Source organism: Canis lupus, chromosome 1 (assembly GCF_003254725.2).
Source record: "Canis lupus dingo isolate Sandy chromosome 1, ASM325472v2, whole genome shotgun sequence".
NCBI classification, from domain to species: Eukaryota; Metazoa; Chordata; class Mammalia; order Carnivora; family Canidae; genus Canis; species Canis lupus.
In genome coordinates this window covers 97,896,880-97,913,361 of record NC_064243.1, presented here as the reverse complement: position 1 = coordinate 97,913,361, position 16,482 = coordinate 97,896,880, and the positions used below count along the sequence as shown (strand labels likewise).

The following is a 16,482-nucleotide window of genomic DNA, read 5'->3' as shown; positions in this document are numbered from 1 at the left end:
TTATTGGGACTTCATCAAGATAAAAAGCTTCTGCATGGCAAAGGAAACAGTCGACAAAACTAAAAAACAACCTACAGGATGGGAGAAGATATTTGCAAATGACATATCAGATAAAGGGCTAGTAACCAAGATCTTAAAGAACTTATCAAACTCCACATACAAGAAACAATTCAGTCATGAAATGGGCAGAAGATATGAATAGATATTTCACCAAAGAAGACCTCCACATGGCCATCAAGCACATGAGAAAATGCTTCGCATTACTTGTCATCAGGGAAATACAAATCAAAACCAAAATAAATGATTACTTTATACCAGGGAGGATGGCTAAAATTAACAAGACAGAAAACAACAGATGTGGAGAAGGGGGAACCCTCCTGCACTGTTAGTGGGAATGCAAGCTGGTGCAGCCACTTTGGAGAACAGTATGGAGGTTCCTCAAAAAGTTAAAAATAAAGCACATGTGAATAGTATAAGCCCTCCAATTTCAACATGGAGACGGACAGACCATGAGAAGAAAAACAAGGTCCTTATGAATATGGTCTCTAAGGGGAAGAAGGAAAGAAATAAGAAATTACAGTAACCCAACTTTGATTAGAATAAGTAGAACTTCTACTTGTATAGGACATGATCCTCTACATAGAAAATTCTAATGAACCCACCAAAATAAAACAAAGGAGACTAGAATTAATAAACGTTGGAGATCCTAAGGAATAATATTTCTTTCAAAATAAACAGTATTTCTGTACACTAGCTGTGGAAATATGAAAAGAAAGTAACAAAATAAAAATCATTCACAGCAGTATGGAAAATATTTAGATATAAATTTAATAAAGACATACAAGATCTGTACACTGAAAACTATAAAATACTGCTGAGAGAAATTAAAGATTTAAATAAATGGAGAAACATTTCTTGTTCATGGATTAGGAGATTTCATATTATCAAGAAGGCAACTGTCATATTATCAAGGTCAACTGTAAATTTAACGCAGTCTCTGTGGAAATCCCAGCAGACTTTCTGGGGTATAAATTGACCATCCGATCCTATAATACATATAAAAATGTTAAAGACCTAAATAGTTTGGAAAAATAAGAAATCTGAAAAACTTGCACTACCTGGTTCAAAATTTGCTACAATGCATGTTAGTCTAGACAGTGGAAATCTGGCATGAGACCACAACATCTAGGACTATGGCGCAGAATTGAGAGTCCAGAAATAAAATCCTATCATTTATTATGAGTTGATTTTCAACAAAGGCCCCAAAACCATTCATTGGGGGAAGGACTAATCTTATTTTTTTAACTTAGAAATGGTGCTGGGACGAATGGATAAGTTATTAGAAAATCCAAAAAACAAACCAACAGAGAAACTTACATCACACTAGACAACAATGAAGTAAAAATCAATCCAAATGGAAGGACCAATCCTGAAAATTTCTCAAGGAAAACAGTAGAAAGCCCTCATGACCTCTTAGATATGACATCAAAAGCATGATTCACAGAAAAATCAAACTTACTAAACATCATCAAAATTAAAAACTTTTGCCCTTGGGGCACCTGCGTGGCTCAGTGGTTGAGCATTGGACTCTTGATTTTGGCAGGCTTGGGTCATGATCTCAGGGTCCTGAGATCAAGGTGGGCGTGGGGCTCTGCGCTGGGTGGGGGACTCTGCTCTAGGCGGGGAGTCGGCTTGAGATTCTCCATCTCCCTTCACTGCTCCCCCCGTGCTGCATGCACCTGCACCTGCACTTGCACCAGCACTCTCTGTCAGTATGTGCCCCGGCATGCAGGAGCTTCAAAACCAATGTGCTACTATTGCTGGGCAGAACTGGGTCCAAAGCCAGGTTCGCCTGCTCGCCTTTTGAAAATCAACACTGGAGAGACAGGTAATAGTGGAAAGAGAGAGGTCACTTTATTCAGGAAGCTGGCAACCGGAGAAGACAGTGGACCCTGTCCAGGCAAAAAGGGAGGGTTTAGGGAGGAGGTGCGGGGATGGAGAGGGAGCTGCGGGGATGGAAAGGGAGCTGCGGGTTGGACACCCAGCATCCAGGCAGCAGGCTCCACATCCAGGGCATCCTGACAGACTCGCTGGAGTCCTTGGCAGGTGTTTGTGGATGTGGTCCGGCCTCATCTCCTGGGAGCGTGTGGTCCTGCATTCTCGAGGCCAGTTGTCTGAAGATCCAAGGAAGGTGGTTAGTTGTGCTGCATGGACCAAGGGGCAGCAGGAAGGAGAGCAAGCATGCAGCCAGCTCACCCTGCAGCCTCGGAGTGCTGTCCTACTGAGTGAAAGAGGCCAGACTTGAAAGACTACACGTTGTGTGGCTCCATTTACATGAAACGTCAGAAAACACACCTGAGGGAGACGCAAAGCAGACCAGTGGCTGCCTAGAGCCAGCGTCGGAGCAGAGGTCAGAGGCAGACCTGATGATCATCCCACCACTCTGGAAGCGAATTTTGCGGTCTATAAATTATATTTCCGTCAGGCTGCTTCAGTGGTGGGTAAGAAACCTTAGAGCTGCGTGACTGAGTCAGGGGTTTACTTTCACCCCAGCCAGTCCTTGGTTTCTTGCTGGCTCCTGTTCTTTATCTGTCTCCCCAATTTGGTTCTATATGTTTCTTTCAATGATTTTATCCACTTCCACGGCCTCAACTGTTGCCTAGAACCATAAGGTACTCTCTATTCCCAACCCAAGACATCCCCAAGTTCTAAATTGGTGCTTCCACGTGCCTGTGGGACAAATCCAACTGCCTGCTGCACGGATGCAGCAACCTCAACTCACTCAGTACGGTCCTCCCAATCTCCGCCTCCCCTTCGCCACGCAACCCATACTCCCTTTTAGAGAGTTCACCAGTTACTCAGCCTGGATATTGAGGTATACATGCTTTTTAACACAAGTATAGTTTCACCAAAACCTAAAATTTGGGTTTTTTAATTTATAGTAGAATAAGTTCTTAGCCAAAAAGTAAAGCTGAGTGCCCCTCAGCTCCTGTGTTCAATAAATAATAATAGTAATTATTAAATTGCTATTTCAGGGGCGCTGATGGCTCAATCAAGCGTCCGACTCCTAGTTTTGGCTCAAGTCCTGATCTCAGGGTTGTGAGGTCGAGCCCCATATCCGCTCTCCACTGGGCGTGGAGTCTGCTTGGGATTCTCTCTCCCTCTGCCCCTCTCCACTCATGCACTTTCTCTGTCTCTCCAAACAACAAAACAGAAATGATATTTCAGTGTATACTGTGTGTAGCTGTTATTCCCTTACTCTCTTGCCCCCAGACTCTGTGATGAATAAAATAATTTCCCTGTACACATAAGGACATGAGTGTGGAATGGTAGGATCTCACTCCAAATACCAACACATGCAGGATATCACATTGTGGAGTAGACAGACAATGAGGAGCATGTCTGACGTCTGGATGTTCCCTTTATGCTACAGAGAAGTCACTGACTCACAGAGGTTTAGGGGTCTTTGTCATCTCAGAAAATGTTTGCAATTTGATGGTTGAAAATGACAGACTGTAATGTTTCACTCCTGCTTTCTCCATTATCAGTTCCACTAAGTGTGTGTTCCTGCCTGTGGATCCTTCACATCCCCTCTCCCCTGAATTACCTGCTCACACATTTCCCACTTTTCTATAAGGAGTCTACTGTCTTTCCTCTTGAGTTGGAGGAGCAACTTGATTGTATTGAGGTTGGGTCATGCCGGGAGCAGCTGGGCAAGAGGGCAGCCCTGAGGGTCAGGACCAGGTGTGGAGAGGAGTCCAGGCCTGGGTCCAGGCTGGTCTGTGGTCTGGGCAGGGTCAGTACCCAGAGTTAGGAGGAGATGGTGCTGGGGTGTGGAAGGCGGTGGGGTGGGGCCAGGGGCAGGGTCTGGGATCAGGACGGGGTCAGGGCACAGGGTCAGGTCAGTCAGGTCAGGCCGGGGTCAGCGGCCCCCACGATGGGTACAGAGGCGCCGGCGCCCCAAGGCCGAGGCTGGCTGGTGGCTCTGCTCTGGCTTCTGCTGCTGTCCGCGGGCACGCCAGGGTCCTGGCCGGTGACCTCCCACGCCCCGGCCCCCGCTCCAGACCAGGCTGCGGCCCAGGAGCCCGGGCGGCCGGCGGGCGGAACGCAGCGGTTGGCGCCGGGAGCAGGTACGTTAGGCGGCGGCTGGGGGCGGAGGGGTTCCCGGAGGGGTGGGGCAGCGGAGGCTTCATCTTCTCTCTGCGCCTTCCCACTTGGAGGCCCTGGGACACCCCAAACCCCCACACGGGCAGCCACAGGCCCCACTGTGGACCCCCTGGAACGGGGCAGGTAGCAAGGCCCGGCCCTGGGATGGGGGCTGGGTCGGGGAGGTCTGCTGCTGAATGAGGGGCCCCGGCAGGCCGCCTCCCGGGGGTCCCGGCCATACCCCTGCCCTCTCGCCGCCCCCCATCCCCTCCCCGTGTGAGTCCCAGACCCAGGGCTGTTTTCCTCGGCCCCCTTCCTCTTCTGTGAGAAACAGAGCATCCTGAGTCGGGGGAGAGGCTCATAGACTCCTGCCCGGGAACCTCCCTCCCTGAGATGCTGGGTGGGGTGGCCCCGGCCACAGGAGCCCCCTGGGACTGGGCACATCATCACCAGCAAGTCCATCAACCGGTGAGACCTTCAGCTCTTTGGTCTGCAGAGTAGGGAGGAGATGGAGGCGTGCTTGCTGAGGGAAGCGTCTGGGATGCGCCCAGTCCCCGGCAGGTGCGATCAGGGATGTCCGTGTGCCTGGAGACGCTGCTGAGGCCACCCTTGGTTGTCTGGCCCCGCCCTGCCACACCTGGGCCCTTATCCCCACAGGGCTTGCTGGCCAGTCCTCAGCAGCAGCCCGAGGCCACCCTGCCATTTTGGCCAGACCTCCTGACCCTTGGCCTTGGCTTCTGCATCTGCGAAGGGGAGGAGGGCCTCAGTGATCGCATCATTTGCGGTCGCCCGTGTCTCTATCATGCACATGGGGTGGCGGGGGTGTCTCCACAGTGTGTGGGAAGCCCAAGGTGACGGGGAGGATCTTCGGTGGCCGGAATGTGCTGGCAGGCCAGTGGCCGTGGCAGGCCAGCCTGCTGTACCAGCGCTCGCACCTCTGCGGAGCCGTCCTCATTGACTCCCTCTGGCTGGTTTCCACGGCCCACTGCTTTCTCAAGTGAGTCCTCCTTCCTGGTGCAAGCAGAGGGGCCGTAGGGCAGCGGGATGCAAGGGGCAGAGCCGTAAGGGGTGACAGGTGTCCAATGCCAGCTCCTCTGGGCAGTGCTCTGGAGCAGTGTGTGGCCTCTAACCTGTGTCTCCTCCACCTTGCAAGTGCTCCCTGCTCACCTCACCCTCTGCCCTCAGCCCTGCCTGTCCCCCAGCACAGACATGGCCTAGGGCACTAGCAGGGTCTGTCCTGGCTGCCATGTGCCATGTGGCACAGACCAGCTCCCTGCCTCCTCGGGCCAGGGGTCTCCTCAGCATATTCCTGGGAATCAGGCTTGGGTCTGCACACATAGCCAGCAGCTGGCTGATTTTTCTTATCACTTCTGCAGAACTGCATGCCCAGGAGGAGCTGTGGCTGCCAGGACCCCCTGCCAGGCTGCCAAGGTGGGAGGTGGGCTCCCTGACCTTGACTGGCTGCTCAGGAGGCTGACTCCTCTGGCCCCCTGGGCCTGGCTGGGTGCTCAGCTTCTGACCAGATGAGGAGGGGTCTCAAGGGAATGGGGGCATCCCATCCCAGGTCAGGGAGCTAGAGCTCAGGCACTGACTGACTCTCAGGCCCCTCAGAATCTCCCTGTGCCACACAGGAGCCTCTCCATGGCAAGGGGGTGTCTCCATGATGGCAGGAGAGAAATCCAATGTAGGTGAGAAGGGTGGCCCCATGGGATCCCTGGATGGCTCAGTGGTTTAGCGCCTGTCTTCGGCCCAGGGTGTAATCCTGGAGTCCTGGGATTGAGTCACACATCGGGCTCCCTGCATGGGGCTTGCTTCTCCCTCTGCCTGTGTCTCTGCCTCTCTCTCTCTCTCTCTCTGTCTCTGTCTCTCATGAATAAATAAATAAAATCTTAAAAAAAAAAAAGAGAGAGAGAGAGAAGAGTGGCCCCCTAGACAGGGAGGGAGGTCAGGAGATGTGCGGTGCCCCCCACCCAGCGGGCATGGCCCAGAGGGAAGGGTCTGGGCCCCAGGAGAGAGGAGGGCTTTCCAGGTGGTGGCCTTGCATGGTGGGATGTTCGTCACTCACGTTCAGGGCACAGGGTGACATTCCATGTCCTGAGCTCATTTGCTGGTGTAACAAATCTCCTGTGAATGCTTATGACCAAGTGGACAAGCACCTGTCAGGAGGAAGGGGCCTATGGGAGGAAGGGCCAGGAGGAAGGCTGAAGCTGGGCCGTGGGGAGCTTGCAAGTGTCTGGGGAGAGCTAGGTTGGAGCTGGAGCTCCTCTGTGGAATGAAAGACCTTGATGTGAGGCCCCACAAAGGAGCTTTGAGCTTGAGGAGTTGCTCCTCCAAGGTGAGGTGGAGTGGGGAAGGTATGGGGCTGACGCTGGGGAAGGAGATCCATTGGCCTCAAGACAGTTGGGAAGAGGAGACAAAAGCTGCCTCTGGAGGGATGGGCACTTAGATGGGGGTACGGAGTGCGCTGGCCCTGCTCAGAGGTGAGAGTGACTGTGCTCTCCTCCACCAGCAAGTCCCACGACCCAGCGGACTACCAGGTTCTGTTGGGAAGCACCCAGCTATACCAGCACACCCAGCACACACAGGAGATATCCCTGAGCCGGATTATTGTGCACCCAGACTTCGAGAAGCGTCACCCCTTTGGGAGTGACATCGTCATGCTGCAGCTGCACCTGCCGCTGAACTTCACTCCCTACATCGCCCCCGCCTGCCTTCCGAGCCCTGGCATGCAGCTGTCAGGCAACCTGTCTTGCTGGATCACCGGCTGGGGGATGCTCAGCGAGGACAGTGAGGGGGTGTGCAGAGTCGGGAGGGAAGAGGGTGGCGTGGCTCTGCCTCAGGGGTCTGCAGGCCAGGGACCACGGGACCTGGGGCCTCTGTGGGGCCCCTGTGCCTCGTTTCTAGAGGCCTGGGCCATGGCGGTTCTGGTTCTGAACAGTGTGTGATTCTAGCTTCTGAGTTCCCTGCGTCCGAAGGACTGTCCCAGTCACAGGGCCACCCAGCCTCTCTCTCTCTCTCTCTTTTCTCTCACTCTCTCACTCAGTGTCTCTCTCACTCTGCTTCTCTCACTCTGTCTCTCTCTCTGGCTGGTTCTTTCTTGAGGGCAGGGACCAGGTTTTGGGGCAGAGGGCGTGGTATGGCTGGGCCTCCCCACAGCACGTGTCACCCGCCCCTTCTCGTTGACACAGAGCAGCTGCACTCGCCCTTCCGCCTGCAGGAGGGGAAGGTGGGCCTCGTCGGGAACGAGCTCTGTAACGTCCTATACAGACAAAGACTTAGCAAGAGCGCGGCCTACTCTGTGCAGGACGAGATGCTGTGCGCCGGGGACTTCTCGACAGGGAAGGCCATCTGCCAGGTGAGTGAGGCTGTGTCTCTTTCTCCCCTGCCTGCGCCGGGCTCTCCCTGAGCGAGGACAGCCCCCGGGATCCCCACCACATTTCTTGTAGGGCATTTTGGGCTTTCTAGTGAAGTGTAGCAGGTGCGTGCAGTGGCTCGGCTCAGTACACATGTGACCCACTTATGTTGGTCACCTTCTGAGGTTGCCTTGCACACCTCAGATCACACTCGGAAGTGTCCCCATGTGGGGCTCCTTGGCGGTGGGTCTGTGACTCGGCTGTGCCTGTCACTCATGCTGGGCGTCGTCTGCTCCCACTGCGCTGTGGGGCTTGGTCGCGTGTGTTGGGTCCTGTCGCCGCTTCTGCCCTTGAGGACGATTTTCGGAACTTCTGAGTCTTTGGTCCCCTTCATTCCAAGTGTTTCATCTACACCTGGTCCTCCTTGTATCCACAGCAGCCCATGACTAGAGTAGTCCCAGTGAAGGTGTGCAGAGACCCGGCTCTGGCAGGTGTTTGCAGACCTCGCACCACAGACGGGACGGACCCCTACCAACTCCGGGCTCTCTCCACCTTTGCTCATTTCGCTGTGCAGGCATCGTGGTATCTTACAGCAGCCTAATTTGTGCTTTCCTGTGACTAATTAAGTTAAATAAATTCTCCTGTGTTTCTCGTCCTCAAGTGTCTTCTTCGGTAAAGTTTCCCTCCTGGTTTTTCCTCCTCTGACTTTTCTGTTGGGCTGTCTGTCTTTTTCTTTCAGGAGCTCTTTGCACTTTTGTATGTTCTGTGTATGCGTCCATGGCTGGGTGTGTGGACTGTGAGGGTCTCTCCCCTGTGCACGAAGCCCCATCCTACAGGTGGGCCAGGAGGCCAACGAGGAAGCATGGCCAGCCTGATATAAGGCAGCTCGGCCGGTCCTGCTGCTGCTCAGATTCCAAGCCCACCCGGCTTCCGAGCTTGCTCCCAGCCGATTTGCACTTCGGGCTCCTTCACGGAAGGGACCCAGGAGGGGAGGGGAAGAGGGAGGAGGGGAGAGCTCTGCCCTGGTGCTCCGGGGGCATCTTCCAAGCCTGTGTGGGATTCTGAGGCCTCCTTCATGGGAATGTTGAAAGGATGGTGTAATGGGCTGGATACTGTCCCCCAAATGCGTGTCCCTTTGGAACCTTAGGACGTGACCTTACTGGGAACTATGCAGGTGGGATTAGAGTCTCTAGATGAGACCGTTCTGTGTTCAGAGGGGCCCTACATGCAATGACTGGTGTGGAAAGATGGAAGGAAAGGCACCGAGACACTGAGCTCAGGCTCTGGCCTCCAGAGCAGGAGAGGTGAGTTTCTGAAGCCCCCCTGGTTTGTGGTTGTGCGTGACGGTGGCCACAGGAAACAGAGGGGAGGTGAAATGGGCCTGGGGGAGGTCTCACTGACCACGCTCTCGCTGCTGAGCCAGAGGAGGAGGCCCAGCTGCCTGCCCTCCTGCTGGGAGGTTGACCGGGTTTCTGGGTTCCCGGGTCTCAGCTGACAGCATGGATGCTCCCATGCCACCTCCTCACAGGGCCAGCTGCACCCAAAGCTGAGGCAAAGGGCCCAGCCTGCGTCCCCACTTGGCTGTCACCCTGGCCCTCCCTTCTGACCCCTCCCCGCACTTGCCCTCTCCTGTGGAGGCCCTGCCTGTGGAACTCGGAGCCGATGCTCTTTGTCGGCCAGTGGGCTGGATGTCCCTAGTGCCCTTGGCCCAGCTGATCGGGACACCCAGGAGTCCCCTCCTCCCTTAGTCTGCCGGTCACACAGCCTGTCCATGAGATTCTGTCTGGACATAAGATTCCGTCTGGACCCGTCTGCCAGGCCAGCTGCTCTGGGGCCCACCCTGCTCTCTTCTTTCCCCTGAAGTGCCCCTCCCCTGCGCAGGGCACTGGAAGCTGCTCTGAGGGCAGGATGGGGTGGGGGGCGCTGCAGGGTGACTCCGTGCTAGATTGTGGTGGATGGACCCGTGTCTGGTCTCAGTCTGTCGTTTGTCAGTGCTGGGACCCCAGCCAGCTTTCCTCACCCAAGAAGGGGGTGCTGAGCGCATCCCCCGCTTGAGGCTCTGGAGACAGTTCACTGTGGCGCCTGTTCCGTGGGAACACGTGTTGGCCTGCGTTCTCCAGCTGATCTGCCTCCCGGATCTGAGCTCCATGTGTCCTCTTGGCCCCCGCCAACACGCACGCACCCTGGCTCTGTCCCTGCACTGGTGCCAGCCAAGGAGCGCTTGGCACGGGCTACATTGGTGTTGGGGTTTCCTCTGCCTGCTGAGAGCCCCGTGGGAGCCAGGAGGCCCTCCTGGTGGGGGACCTGAGGGTGGGGGCGAGGTGTCACCACTCTGCCGGGAGCCTCTGCAAGAGTCTGGGGGCTGCAGTAATGCACCACCTCAAACTGGGTGGCTAAAGCAACAGATGGTCATCTGACATTTCTAGGGGTCCACAGTCTAGAATGGAGGAGGGGGTGCCGCTGGTTCCTTCAGGAGGCTCACAGGAAGAATCTCCTTGCCTTTCTCAGCTCCCGGGCCACCGGCACCTCGTCCTCAGAGCACACGGCTCCTTATGGGACTGTTTCCTGCCCACCTACCCAGACACCCCAGGGCAACCTTCCTGTTTCCAGACCCCCAACTGGGCCACGGTCCCTTTGCTGTGTGTGGTTGCAGGTTCCAGGGATGAAGCCGTGCACCTGTCAGGGTCGTGAGATGGCCACACCTGGTGCCCCTGTTTCTCCCTCAGGCGACCTCCCCCAGCCCTCTGCCTCAGCCATCACCGTTGAGCCCAGCGGCCTTCCCCGCCTGCCTCGCACTGCCTGGACCTCCTGGGCTCCCACAGGGGCCCTGCCCACCCGCTCTGCTCCCTTCCCTTAAAGACCACCCCCCACACCACTGGATGGTACTGAGTCTCCCTAACCCACTCCTCCAGGAGCGTCCACCCGCTGCCACCCACATCCCCAGCAGCTTGGGTCCTGCCAGAGCCCAACAGACCCGAGTCCTCACATGGGCACATGCGCGGGTCTCCCTCCCAGTTCCTGGCCGCCCCCTCCCACAGGGACCCAGGCCGCCTGCGCAACCTGCGACTTTCTCTCCCTGCCCAGCACCAAGAAAAGCTCTGATTTCCTCCTCAGGCCCTGTGGGCTCCTTTATCCCAGATCTGACTGTGACTCTGGCCGCCCGGGCTCCTGCCCACTGGGAGGGAACCTCCTGCAGCCCCAGCAGCAGCTCCTGTTGGCTTGTGCCGGAGTGTTCCCAGGCCCCTCCACCACTGCCTGCACCACCAGGCCGCCCCGCCTTCCGGGTCCTTACCGTGTCCCTCCCTGCATCCTGACCACTCCCCGTGCCCCTGAATCCGGCGGCTGGGTTGTCTATTCTTCGGTGTCTCCGCTCAGGGAAGCCCCATCTGACTGGTTCCCCAGCTGACCTCCCCACCCTGTCAGAGAGCTCACGGGCCTGAGGGAGGGGCCCCAGCATGAGAGCCTTCCTTTGGCCTGTGAATTAAAGGGATGTCCAGCTGGATGACCCTGCCCGGCCAGCATTCAGGGCTCCAGGGACTCCCAGTGGCCCTTGGGGGACCCCGCCTGCTGCCCCTGCCCCCCAGCAGTGTGGGCTGTCTCCACCAGGCCTGGCCTGGGCATTTTTAGGACATGCTTGACCAAGAAGCTGAGAGAAAACCGAAGTCCCACGTGGATGAGAAGGCGGGGTACCCAGGGGGATGCGCTACAGCTCCGACAGGGTTGGGGAGGCCTTGGCTGGCCAGGCTCCACTCGCAGCCAGCCCCCCTGGCCTGTCCTTGAAGCTGCCCCCTCTAAGCCTTGAGCAGAGCCTTGTGCCAGTGGCCAGCCACTCCCTGGGCGCATGGCAGAGGGCACAGTCGTGGGGGCCGTCGTAGCCCCCTGAAGCACAGTTCCCAGGCCCACCCCAGTGGACCGGACGGTACACAGACTCTCAGGCTCATGAACCCCACCTGCCCACTGCTCCCAGATTCTGCTCACTCACACTAACTACCCTCTCTTTCCCAGGGTGATTCCGGGGGCCCCCTCGTCTGCGAGCTCCCCACGGCCTGGGTTCTCGTGGGGCTGGCCAGCTGGGGCTTTGACTGCCGCCACCCCATCTACCCCAGCGTCTTCACCAGGGTTGGCTACTTCTCCGACTGGATCCATGAGATCCAGATGCTCACACCTCCCCCTGATCCCACATCTGCTCCTCAGACCCCGTTTCCGGGCCAGCATCTGTCGACGGCCAGCTCCTCTGGGCACCCTGCAGCCCTTGTGCCTCCCCAGACCTGGCTCCTGCTGCTGTGTGCATTCAGAGACCCCCAGTAGGCCCTGCAGTGACCCCTCCCCCCTAGCCCCAGCCAGCTGTCTGCCTCGGGCCCCAGTCTGGTCACCAGAACCTTCCACACCTCCCTACTTCAGCCCCACTGGCTCTCAGCAATTCCCTCTCCTGGACTTTCCCACCCATCAGCTGCCACCCGCCAAGCCAAGCCAGAAAAAAAACAAAAATACAAAAATAAATAAAAGACTCATCCTGTTCCTGTCTTGGGACCACACTGCCCCTTCCCTAGAGGTCAGGCATGTGGCTCCCAGTGCAAGGAAAGGGGACTGGTCAGGAGACCTTCCCCAGATGGAGCTAGGGCTGCCAGCTGGGAAGTGAGCAGGCCGTCTCCACTCAGACTCTGCTCCTGTCTCGGGGAGCACGGAGAGCGTGGAGAGCACTGAGAGCATGCAGGCCTTCCCACGAGGTGCATCAGGCAGCTCGGGCCTCATAACACCCGAATCCTCGGCTGAAACAGCAGAAACAGATCTTCTCCCAGCCCCAGGGGCCGAAAGTCCAAAGTGCTGCCTGGGCAAGGCTGGTTTCCCTGAGGCCTCTCTCCTGGGCATGCAGACACTGTCCTCCCTGTGTCCTCACCCGGTCATCTCTCTGGGCCTGTCTGTGACTAGATCTCCTTAGAATGACACCAGTCATAGGGGACTAGGGCCATCCTAGTGACCTCGTCTACCTTTAACCACCCCTGCAAAGACACATTCTGAGGCACTGGGAGTTAGGACTCCAATATAAGAATTTTGGAGAACGCAATTCAGCCCATAATCAGAAGTCAGACACTTTATGGGGTGTCCTCAGAGCAAGAGTCTCCTCCAAAGTAGAGAAATGTCAATCCGGGGCTTTGGGGGAGGGACTCCCAGTGCAGGTGGAGGGAAGCTCCTGGACTGCAGGTGATTCACGGGGATTGGGGTGCATGGCTGTGAGGAGGGGAGTTCTGGAGGCAGCAGGAGGTCTCTCGGACTCAGGGTCTAGGAGTGAGTCAGGAACAGAGGAGGCCGATGCCAGGCTGAGCTGGCGGTCCTCAAGCCTCTGTTCCTAGAGTGGACTCCCAGGACCTTCCTCACCTCTCCCCATGGCCTCCCTGCCCCCACTCGGAGGGGGCCTGACTCCATGCGAAACCCCTGCTTCCTGGGTTCACCAGCCAGTCTGCCCGAGGTGTCTACACACTTGAGCAGCTGGATCCTGCTGTCACTGTTCCTGCTTAGCTGACCCAGGACCTTGCAGCCAGGTGATAAGCTTTGAAGCAATGTTCTAGGGTATCCTTCCTGCCATCTGCCCGGCAAGGGCCCTGGTGCCGCCCACAGAGTTCCAGCCTCACAGTGTACCCACCCCGGCCCTCACACCCACGGTAGGGTGGGAAAGCTCCCATTTATGCACATCCAGTACAGACCAAGTGCAGATTCTTTCCAGTTCTGGCATCATCTAACTACCCTGGATCCCTCCTGATTGATGGGCAAAAATGGACTCACGTCCCTTTAACACCATTACAGGCACTGCCTTCCAGGATGATCTTGAGAGGCCCCAAGAAGGTGTGTCCCCAGGGCTCACACCTGAGTGGGCATTGCTGGCATTCCCTGCCCTAGCTATCCCTCAGGCCGCAGCCCCTCCAGTGAGGGACCCTGTGTCCAGCTGTGTGCCTGGCACTGGCTCAGCTATCTCTGGAAGGGGGAAGGTGAGCTTTCCCTCCCTTGGTGGGAAATTCACTTCTGGGGCCCCAAGTAGAGAGCTGTTCAGGCCCCCAGACACCGGTGAGTCCTCTTGCTCTCACAAGCTCGGGGCAGCTTGGGCAGCTCTGCTGGAGCCCTGGCCTCTGCGGTGGTCCTAACTTTCTCTCCTGCCAAACGTGGCAGCCGCAGCTGGCTGAGCTCTGGAGTTGGATGCTTCCCTGCACCCCCCTCCCCACTCCTGGCAGGCACTCAGACCTCATCCCACACATACCTCACCTGCAACCAGCTTCGTGCTCAGGATTATTATCTTGCTTTAGTCTCCTTTTAAAGATAGTGAAGCCTTAGAGGATTCTGTAGCATTTCAGAGGTGGCACGGGTGATAAGTAGCACAACAGGAACACAAACCTACTTCTGTTTGTCGGGAAGTTGGAGCTCCTTGCTGTTTCAAATCCCAGCAGGCTGCCCTCAGGTGCTGTCACTCTGCCCACCCTCCCCATGGACCTGTCCCAGAGTGGGTCCCAGACACCCACTCCTGAGTCGGCACACTGAGGCAGGTGTGGAGGCAAGGGGCCAAGTGGAGGAGCCAGGAGCCTGGGAGTGGGGCCTGGAGGGGCACTTGCGGCATCAGTGGCCAGAGGCACTTGGAAGACCTGCCACTGGGGACTCCCTGCCCCCTAGATGGGACACTGGCGTGGTGGGGCCACCAACTCTTGGTGCCAAGTCAACTCCAGACACATTACAGAAGTGAGAACAAAGCGATAAGAATCGCTTAGAGGCTTTCCGTTTCCAGTCTGGAGTCTAAGGAACTCCCAAATCCACAAAATATGAAAACAATTGAACAGACTAAACAACAGCTCTTCTTAGACCCAGCAGAGAACTGAGGTCACAGGGCAAACCATGGCCCAGAAAATTGGAGACACCAGCACATCAGGGATCCCAGCTTGCTCATACTAGCAGAAGAGCTGCTGGAGAGCCCACATGGTAGCTGGTAGCTGGTGGCCCGCCAGAGGCCTGCGTGGACCAGCCTGGGAGTCAAAGGCACTGGGGCCCAGCCTGGGCGGGGGTGGGGGGTGGGGCTGGTACCACACTTGCACAAGGGTTTCCTCCAGTAGCCTTATTATGTTCTCAAGAGTAGGTCAGAGAAAACCCCTTCCCGATTCTGGTAGGGCAGGTAGCTTCTCCAGACCTGTGGCTTCTTGTCTCTAACGGCCTTTCCTACAGGAAACGTTTTCATTTTGATGAAGTCCAATTTTTTCTTATTTCTTTTATGGCTGATGCTTTCGCTGTAGGGTCTAAGAGATCTTCCACAAGCCCTGGTTCCCAAAGATGCTCTCCTACCTTATCTTGTAAAAGGTTCAAAGTTTTACGTCTTGCATTTAAATTGCTTATCCATTTTGAGTTATTTTTGATATTTGCTAGTAACGCAAAGTAACTCTTTCCATCATATCACTTTTGCATTTTTCTGCAATACCAGTTTACTGTATCTATGTGTGACTGTTTCTGTAGTCTCTGTTTCTCTGTCCTGTCCATGGAGCCACATCCCTATCCCTCCACCAACACCACACTGCCTTAACTATAGCTTTATGTCAGGGTTTAAAATCCTCCAATTGTATTCTGCTTTCTCAAAACAGTTTTAGCTATTCTGGTTTATTTACCTTTCCTCTATAAATCTTGGAATAAACTTGTCTAGATTGATGAAAGAATTCTGTGGAAAGTAGACATTTTACTATATGGTCTTCCAATCCATGAATGCGATGTATCTCTATTTATTTAGGACTTGTTTGGTTCCTTTCATCAGAGTGTTATTGGTTTTAACATACAGATTCTCTCTTTTTAAAAAAATTTATAGCCAGATATTTCATTTTTTGGAATTATTGCACATGGCATTGTGTTTTTAATTCTGGTTTCCAATTGTTCATTGTTAGTATTAGAAAATACAATTCATGTTTCTGTGTTGATCTTGTATCCCAAGACTTTCATAGAGTGATTGTCATTTGTTAAGCATTTTCTTGTAGATTTCTTTGGATTTTCTATGTGAACAGTCATGTCATCCATGAATATGGACAGTAATACTTCTTTTCTTTTAATTTGTTTGTCTTTATTTCTTTTTCTTGCCATACTACATTGGTTGGTACCTATAGTACTAAGCTGAAAAGGAGAGATGAGACAATGCCCTGGTCTTGTTTTTGAATTTAAGAGAAAAACATCCATTCTTTCACCATTAAGTATGATATCTTCTGTATCTTTTTTTTGTAGGATTTTTTTTGTAGATATCCCTTGCTAGGTTGAGGTAGTGCCCTTCTGTTCCTAGTTTTCTGAGTGTTTACCATAAATGCATATTGAATTTTGTCAAATGTTTTATCTGCATTAACTGCTATGACCATGTGGGTCTTCTTCTAATATGGTGGATTACATTGATGATTTTAGAATATTGAACCAGGCTTGCATTCCTAGAATAAACTCCATTTAATCATAATGTATTATTATTTCCTTCCTTCTTCATGTGTTGGTTTTTATTTTGCTAGTTTTTTCTAGTTTTCTATGGTGGAAACTTAAGTTATTAATTTGAGAACGTCCTTCTTTTCTGATATGGGCATTTAGTGCCATTTGTTTCCCTCTTGGTGGTGTTTTATCTGGATCCTACCATATTTTATATGTTGTATTTTCATTTTCATTTAGTTCTGTGTATTTTTTAAAATTTCCTTGAGATCCTTACTTTAACCATGAATTATTTAGATGTATGCATCTTAATTTTCAAATATTTGGAGGCTTTCTTCTTATTATTGTCATTTTTATATTATTTAAAGCTTATACTTTGGACACAGTAGAGTAAAATGCAGTTATGTTTCTTTTAGCTACTTTAAATGCATTCTTCAAATATCATTGGAGTAAACTTTTCAAATACTAATATTACATAGTAGTTCTCAGTCTTTTGTATTAGAGCAACCATAAGGGAATGCCCCAAAAATATAAACTCCAGGCTGCCAGAGACATGTTTATCAGG

At 53.9% G+C, this 16,482-nt stretch overlaps 1 protein-coding gene and 1 long non-coding RNA gene across 5 annotated transcripts; one reads left to right on the top strand and one right to left on the bottom strand.

Annotated features, from left to right (window-relative positions):
- Positions 1 to 1,892: 1,892 nt before the first annotated feature.
- On the bottom strand, positions 1,893 to 4,791 carry LOC112644883 (uncharacterized). Its single transcript, XR_003126854.3, has 2 exons — positions 3,608 to 4,791; positions 1,893 to 2,174 (listed from the first exon to the last, which is right to left on the bottom strand). It is a non-coding gene; the product is annotated as an uncharacterized LOC112644883 (long non-coding RNA).
- Positions 3,921 to 12,153, top strand: LOC112644881 (putative serine protease 47). 4 transcript variants are annotated; one of them, XM_025423618.3, is made up of 5 exons: positions 3,921 to 4,130; positions 4,981 to 5,143; positions 6,656 to 6,941; positions 7,335 to 7,501; positions 11,505 to 12,153. In XM_025423618.3, exons 1-5 carry the CDS (start codon positions 3,938 to 3,940, stop codon positions 12,136 to 12,138), a joined length of 1,443 nt encoding a protein of 480 aa, XP_025279403.1. In that variant the 5' UTR covers positions 3,921 to 3,937; the 3' UTR covers positions 12,139 to 12,153. The 4 variants fall into 4 exon arrangements, with proteins under 4 accessions (XP_025279403.1, XP_025279404.1, XP_025279406.1 ...); XM_025423619.3 differs by having other exon boundaries at positions 3,923 to 4,130; positions 6,656 to 6,933; positions 11,505 to 11,943; XM_025423621.3 differs by lacking the exon at positions 11,505 to 12,153 and adding an exon at positions 7,939 to 8,154 and having other exon boundaries at positions 3,923 to 4,130; positions 6,656 to 6,933.
- Positions 12,154 to 16,482: the final 4,329 nt, after the last annotated feature.

Coding starts and splice junctions, on each gene's coding strand:
- LOC112644881 (XM_025423618.3), top strand. CDS start 3,938: ATGGGTACAGAGGCGCCGGCGCCCCAAGGCCGAGGCTGGCTGGTGGCT. Junction 4,131..4,980: donor GCGGTTGGCGCCGGGAGCAG/GTACGTTAGGCG, acceptor GTGTCTCCACAG/TGTGTGGGAAGCCCAAGGTG. Junction 5,144..6,655: donor ACGGCCCACTGCTTTCTCAA/GTGAGTCCTCCT, acceptor CTCCTCCACCAG/CAAGTCCCACGACCCAGCGG.